Genomic DNA, 7669 nt, shown 5'->3' with positions numbered 1-7669 from the left:
CTTACTATGCTCAGGCTAATGGCCAGGCAGAGGCGTCCAATAAAATTATGATTATATTGATTAAGAAGAAAATTGAGGAGCAACCAAGGAAGTGGTACTTAATACTCAATGACGCATTGTGGGCATACATGATGGCTTGCCACGGATCGATTAAATCATCACCTTATGAGTTAGTATATGGGCATAATGCAGTTCTTCCTTGGGAAATCCAGACTAGATCAAGACGTGTTACATTACAGAATGATTTGATAGCCGAAGTCTACAAGAACCTAATGGTGGATGATTTAGAGGATTTAAGTTGTCATCGGCTACGTGCTCTTGAGAATATTGAAGCCAATAAGTTAAGGGCTGCAAGTGTAGATGTGTTTGAGGCTAGAGCCCTTGGCTGGTATTTATAGCCATGGAGATAGGATGGTAGATATCTCAGGATGTGCGAAGAGTAACTGCAATTAATAGAAGGTGAAGCATCGCCCCACTAATGTCGAAGAAATGCGGCGTTGATAACTAAGGACAGAAGTTGAAAAGTTTTCTTAGTAGAGGTTGTGTTTTTAGACTTAATTGGATTGAAGTCAGAAGTCTAAGATCGGCTATTTTTAAATTGGCTCTTTTAGCCGAAACAGGGGATAAACAGATCAACATGCTGGTTCTCACTAGTTTCACACATGATATATGTTTCAAATAGTGACATTTAGATTACAAGTTCAAAACATTCTAGATTGCCTTCAAAGCTTTTAGCCGGATGGCGTTAACTTCTGCAATTTGTTGCCTGTCTTTTTCGGCTGAACCAGGGATGTTTTCGAGGTTGCTACGGATGGCTTTACCCTCTTTGACTTTGGTCAACATCTCCTATTTCTTTTGCTTGATGACATCAGGTATTTGAGCCAGGTTGGACTCATGATGATCGATGACAGCCTTCACATTCTCCAGTTCTTTCTTGAGTTTGGCGCGCTTAGCTCTGAGTTGATTCAGCTCTGGTTCAATCTTGAAGGGGGAGTTCCTCAAATCATCAATTAACTGTGCTAGCTCTTTGGCTTCTTGTTTATTGGAGTTTTTCTTGGCCAATAAAGCTTCACGATCAGCTAGGTTTCTCTTAGCCCTTTTCACTCTTGGAGCTTGATCTTCAATGATGGATAAAGGTGTCAAAGCTTCGATGAGATCTAGGGACAAATTATCTTTGATAGCTAAGAAGATTCTTCGCATTGGATCTGCATCTTGGACCAAATCGGCTATATCCTTTTTAAGCATTGGCAATATGTCCCTTAGCCGATTTTTTATCTCTTCTGATAAAGTCTCTTGGAGAGAGGTTACTGATGAGCTAATCTCACCTTAATCTATGTATTTTTCAAAGTTGAAGGAGTATCTCAGAGCTGAAGAATTAAGTGTCTATATATGAGCAAAGGAGATCTTATTAGGAGGATCAAATCAGTTGATAACAAGATAAATGGTGAAGTAAACACAATATTTTTCTAGAAGAGGCTCTAGTTGAAGAGAAGGAACAACCGATGATGTGCCAACATCTTTTTCAACAATCATTTGAATCAGCTCTGAGTTTTCAGGGATAGTGTCTGCAAGCATCAAGGAGTGTTTCAGTTTATGTTTGCGATGAAACGATAGATGAACATGAGAATTTCTTGCCATCAACTGTTGGCTGAGCTGGAGAATTGGTAGTTTGGGCATCAGCGTAAGCAGGATGATCATCAACTGATGAATTATCAGACCTTTGTTCTTGTGCAAATGTCTTTTCAGGTAGAGTCTGACAAGGTAAATGGTCAGAAGAGAATACAATTATATTAAATTAGGAGGCTTAAGAGGATACCTTGGTAGCATCAGGAGGTGAAATAGAGAGATGCTCTTCTTCTGTCACCTGAAGTCTGTTAGAAACATCAGTTGTTTCAACTATAATCGGCTCTTTAGGGGGAACAACCGATGAGAGGTTGGTGAATGCTGATTCAAGTGCCTGGGACAATAGTTTAGCACCCAAAACAGACTGGGATGCAATACTTGATGGCTGCAAAAGGGAATTGGATCAGAAATTAAATATTAATGTGAGAAGGGAGATCAGTTGATTTATGTGAGTAGCTAATGGTTTGGTTCTGCAGAGTCTTTTCCCAGTGGTGGTTTTCTAAGTCACACCTCTAGCTGCCTTGCGTTTGGAAGATTGGTATGTAAGTATTGCTAGAGCAGCTGTGGTCTTCATTAGCTTCTTTAAGATGGGTGCTGTGGATCCCATTCTTGAGGCTGAACATGGTGGATAGTATTCTATGGGATGCCCCTTCCTGTCCATGCTTGGGGAATCGAATTCGGTGTCCTAGAAAAGTTTGTTAGAATAGTTGGCAGGAGAATTTATTGAATAAATTTTCTAAAAAGAAATGGTAAGTTACCTCACTGTTAGAAGCGAAATCTTCATCCAAAGCTATGCAGGTTGAAAGAGATGGGAGTGTCATTCTTGCCACAAGAAGTCAAACAGGTTGAAAGAGAAGGTGACTCTTGTCCAGTCATGCAAGCAAAAGGAAGGAAGATCTGATCCTAGTTGAAAGACTCTGGAGGCTTCCATTATTTCACTGATACCTTCTCTTGGCTTCAGTGTATTTTTGAACAGCAGTTGAGGAGGCAACTGACCAAGGATGAATTGATGGGCTACGAAACAAGGATTGTAGAATTCATAAGTTGGAAGATTTTCTGGGAGAAAAGAACCAGTAGCCATTTTGCCATGGCCATAGAGAAATTCAGTTGGCAGTACACATGGTTTGATGATGCAACTAAAAATTGCTGCAGCTGTTTCATCTGAGCAGCCTGATTTAAATCAAAATTTGACTGGTAGAACTAATTCATTGTCTTCATCTTCATCATAAGGCAGCCAAGTCAAGATGTTTGCATCAAATCCTCTGTAGAATTTCTTAAAGAGATGGCCTATATCAACAACAATTGTTATGGCTGATGCAGCTTCACCGTAATTCATGCACTGACGAGTTCTTCCTACTTTTCCTTTGTAATCTTTAGCAAAGTTGGAAGAAGGAAAGCTCAGATTTCTAAGATCAGGTCTTACAATCTTGTGCATATACAGGTTTAGTCATAGTTGTATCAACCATCAAGGGCAAATAATGGTATGCACTGGTTTATTCTTTAGCAACTAGACAACTACCTGGTGCATCAGATGATAAACAGATCCTAGCAGGTATTTCCCAAGAGGGATTTCATTGCCAGCTGCTAGACACTCTGCCAAGTATGTATGATTGAAAGTTGGACCATAGGATGATCCACAAAAGATGAATCTTTCTAGCCACATGTTCAAGAAAGCTACATGTTCCCTTTCGACAACAGTTGATCCATCTTCAATATGGTTCAGAATGTAGCTTGCCCATCCTGTGCAGTATGATATTTTGGCTAATTTCTTGGATCCATCACTTAAGAAGTCATAAGGTTGCATTGATCATGTTATTCTAAGGCCAGTCAACATATAAACATCGGCCAAAGTGATGATCATTGGGCCGTGACAAAAAACGAAAGCATTTAAGGTGTTGGACCAGAAGTAAGATGCAGGAATCAGAAGTGAATCATTCCTCTCCATTCTAGACAGTGAGAGTGACAAGCATTGATTCAAGTCATAGATCTCTCAATCTCCACCCTTTTCCTCTAATACCCTATGAAACCAATCTCTCCATCCCTTAGGCATTTTGGGCCAATTTCTAAAGGGAGTTTTGGGGTTCTAGGAGGACAACTCTACTACAGATTGTTTGAAATGGATTTGGTTGGTTTCTTAACTGATAAAGTCAGATGGATCAGAGTCACCCATAGGCCCAAGATAATAGACATTGGGAACAATAGCTGATGGAATTAAAATTTCGTTCCTTATTTCCTAGAAACCAGATAGAATAAATTTGAGAAAAAAGAAAATACAGGGTAACGGCTAATACTTGGAAGACGGAAACTTGAAAGCATACCTCAGGGACATGGTCGCTGGTCGCCATTGCAGCCAAAATGGATCTGAATATGACGAATGTTACTTGAATAGCAGCTTGATGGAGCAGAGGATTCGCTTGGGTTAAGGCCTTGGCGATGGCGGCTTTGGTTGTTGAGGCTTGCTCGAGAAAGAAGGGAAAAGCGAATAGGCTGAGTAAGTTGGAAATGATACTGTTGGGGTATTATATAAAATTCGGAATAAGAAATCAGGAGTCACGCGTATATTTCAGAATAAACGGTTGCAACACAGTGAGCAGGTAAATAGAAATTTTGGAATAAAATCATTTTTATCCCAAAATTGGGGGCATGTATTTACACCAAAATTTGGAAAGAAAAAGGCGAGAACTCAAAGCTTCTAAGATTGTATCATCAAGGAATCGATCAGATGTGAATCGATATTGGCTGGTTTTGATGCAGTGTTAGAATCGGCTATTTTATAGATGACGTCAGCAGACAACGTCAATGGACTACATACAGATGGCTTGGGGGGAATATGTCGGACTCTACAAAAATAAAAAGATTAGGGTCCAAGTTATTTTTAAGTTAGGAATGCTTTCTTTTTTTTCAAGAATTGTAATGAGTCATATTTGAGCAGGATTCATGTTTAGGTTCCAGGTATAAATATCAGAACCCGGTTATTGTACACAGACAACCAATCAATCAATACAATTATTTTTCAGCTTCACGCCAATCCTTAAGAGTAGGAGTACTATAGATCTCGATGAGTTCTTCAACAAGCAGGGCTGCATCGACCGATCGACCTCCGGCTTGTTTGTGAGTACTGTCACGACTTGTATCATACCTGTAAAGCTGCATCAGCCGATTGATCTTTTATGAGTATAATATAAGTTAGTTATCGATCTGTATTATTATTTGCAAGGCTACATCAGCTGATTGATCTCTTACGAATCATAATATAGATCAAAGTTATCGATCTTGTGTTAAATAACTTGTTATTTAACACAATATCACCAGTTATCGAATCTGCTAAGATTAGTAAGATTTTCCTTGCTGTGTTTGGTTGATTCACCAGTTATCGATCTTATTATAATTAATGTTCCATTAATTATAATAAATCACCTGATTGAGATAGAGATAGATTGGCATTGTATCACCACAATTGGTTGTCTTCTAGTCTGGTCGCACTTAGAAGCTCATAATTGATGGCTTAATTCTGCTAGATCGGCTGTTTTATTTCTATTCCAATTAAACATAGTACGCGTCCAAAGGCATGTTTCAATCTTGAATAAACTCACTAGTTAATGAGATCTAATCTAATGACACTACCATAGCTGCATCGATCCGATCGAACCTCACTGGTAAGACTTTGAATTAGAGATTATTGATTAGTGGTTTTGTCCATGATCGAGATATGTACTCTGTTTGTTTGCTATGTATGCATCGGCAATTTTAGCCGATCGCCTATGCTTTCACACATATAGCATGTTTTTTATGAACCTGTTGATATATAGATGGTTTTATAGATTCTTTGATTTTAGTTTGTTATCATTATCATAGCTGTATCAATCCGGTCGAACCTCACTGTTGATGGTAACAGATTAGATCTAGAGCGTTTGTAGATTCATTTGTACTAGACAGTCGATTTGTTCGCATGTTATATCTTTTCTGGTTAAACTTATCGGCTCAATGTTTTACACTGGTTATATCCATCTAGCTGATGATGTTTCTTTATATTACTTATATCTGGGTGTAATGTACTTGTTATCATAAACCAATCATGACCCACGAGCATCACAGTCCTTAACAGTCGATTTCTTCTCATGTCGGCTATTTAGTCGATTCCCCTGTTTGGCTGCTCTTGAAGCAGCATACTTGGAACTGTCTAGACAAAACCGGCATGTTCCATCCTAAATTACTGATAAGCTTTCTCTCCTTGTCAATTGCATGTCAAATTGACTGGCACGCCTTTGGGATTTTCAGGATCGACTGGTCCTGTGTTGAAGCCAAACAGATCTCTAATCTCATTTCGTTTAGATCGTCCGGCTTGCTGTGTGTTGGTTGCATCGCCAATTTTTTGCGCCAACAACGGCCAACTTGGGCCCTGATCCGCGTCCTGATCGGGGGCGCCCAATCAAGTCATGGTTGGTGGGTCCCCATCGCACTGCGCTATATAAAGAGGTGAGGGCCGGCGGCTCATGGCACACGAGGTTCATTGGTTGCCAAAGCACCCCACCGACACTACCCTAACCGATCTAAGGAAGCGCGGCAACGGCGGAAAGCGCCACCACCGTTCGCGTCCACTAGCCGTTGCTCCTGGACCTCGCTGCAACTCTACGACTCGCGCCGCCACACCTTCGCCATGGCGACCTCGAGCTCGAACGCCAAGCCCGCTGATGGTCGGTAACACCTCCCCACTCTCATCTTCTCTCTCTCGTTTTAGTTCATATTCTAGGATGCTTTATCCCAAATGTAAGAACACCACCCACTTGATCTAGTGCTAGTCGATCTTATGTTTCAACACTATAATATAAGATGAGCACATTATAAAAATATATTCTATGGTACATTTAATGATAGTAGTTTGATATCATAAATCTTGATATTTTTTTCTACAAATTCGGTCATAATTTAAAAAGTTTAACTTAAGACCACTCCAAGAATCTATTTATTGAGGGCAGAGGGAGTATGACGATGACCCAGGAGCAAAAGAGAAGAACCGCTTGTTGATGGATCTGGAAGCTGGCCACGTGTACGTACTCCCTCTGTAAAGAAAACTACAAGCATCGCTCTTTGAGTCATCATTTTTTTTTGAATTTAACTAAATATATAATAAAATATTAATATTTATGATGTTAACATAATAAATGTTAGTAGATTAATCATGGCATGTACTCTCGTAATAAATTCATTTAGAGATATAAATATCGATAATATTTTGTATCGAGTTAGGTTAAATTTAGAAAAAAAGTTAAATTCTCGAGAAATAATACATGTAGTTATTTTTGAGACAAATTAAAGGGAGTATGTTTGGCACAATTTCACACACGGAAGGAATGCCGCCATGCATGGTAATTGGTAACTGGTAAGTGACGGCAGGGGATACAAAGAATAAATCTTTGATGATCAATTTGACACACGGAAGGTATGCTTGTCTTTTCTTCGTGTTTGGGGATGGAGGTGACGGATGCTATAGTTAACTTGGGGCGCGTTTAGTTGGCCGGAATTTGGACGTGTAAAGTTTACATAGCATCAGATTCTCTACTGTAGCATTTTGTTTATATTTGATAATAATTGTTCAACCGTTGACTAATTAGGCTCAAAATGTTCGTCTCGCAAAGTACAACCAAACTGTGCAATTAGTTTTTAATTTCGTCTACTTTTAGTATTCCATGCATGTACCGCAAGTTTGATGTGACGGAGAATCTTCTTTTTGCATAGTGTCAAAGTGGGAAACTAAGGTAGTGTTTAGTTCCTAAAATTTTGTAAAAATTTTCAAGATTTCCCGTCACATCGAATCTTTGGACGCATGCATGAAGCATTAAATATAAATAAAAAATAAAACTAATTACACAGTTTAGACGAAATTCACTAGACGAATCTTTTAAGCCTAATTAGATTATGATTATACATTAATTATCAAATAACAACGAAAATGCTACAGTATAATTTCACCAAAAATTTTGCCAACTAAATAAGGCTAACAAGGCCTTGGGTTGGGTATTTCGTGAGGTTGTTGCTGGGTCACAAC

The 7669-nt window shown here is 39.1% G+C and overlaps 1 protein-coding gene across 1 annotated transcript; it reads right to left on the bottom strand.

Annotated features, from left to right (window-relative positions):
• Positions 1-846: 846 nt before the first annotated feature.
• Positions 847-3968, bottom strand: LOC136464977 (uncharacterized). Its single transcript, XM_066463896.1, has 4 exons — positions 3942-3968; positions 1817-2008; positions 1621-1753; positions 847-1157 (listed from the first exon to the last, which is right to left on the bottom strand). The coding sequence occupies exons 1-4, from the start codon at positions 3966-3968 to the stop codon at positions 847-849; spliced, it is 663 nt and encodes a 220-aa protein (XP_066319993.1).
• Positions 3969-7669: the final 3701 nt, after the last annotated feature.

Source organism: Miscanthus floridulus, chromosome 7 (genome assembly GCF_019320115.1).
Source record: "Miscanthus floridulus cultivar M001 chromosome 7, ASM1932011v1, whole genome shotgun sequence".
Lineage (NCBI taxonomy): Eukaryota > Viridiplantae > Streptophyta > Magnoliopsida > Poales > Poaceae > Miscanthus > Miscanthus floridulus.
This window is presented reverse-complemented; position numbering and strand designations above follow the sequence as displayed.

Coding starts and splice junctions, on each gene's coding strand:
- LOC136464977 (XM_066463896.1), bottom strand. CDS start 3,968: ATGGCGACCAGCGACCATGTCCCTGAG. Junction 2,009..3,941: donor CCAGCGACCATGTCCCTGAG/GTATGCTTTCAA, acceptor TCCCTTTTGCAG/CCATCAAGTATTGCATCCCA. Junction 1,158..1,620: donor TGATGGCAAGAAATTCTCAT/GTTCATCTATCG, acceptor ATTTGTCCCTAG/ATCTCATCGAAGCTTTGACA.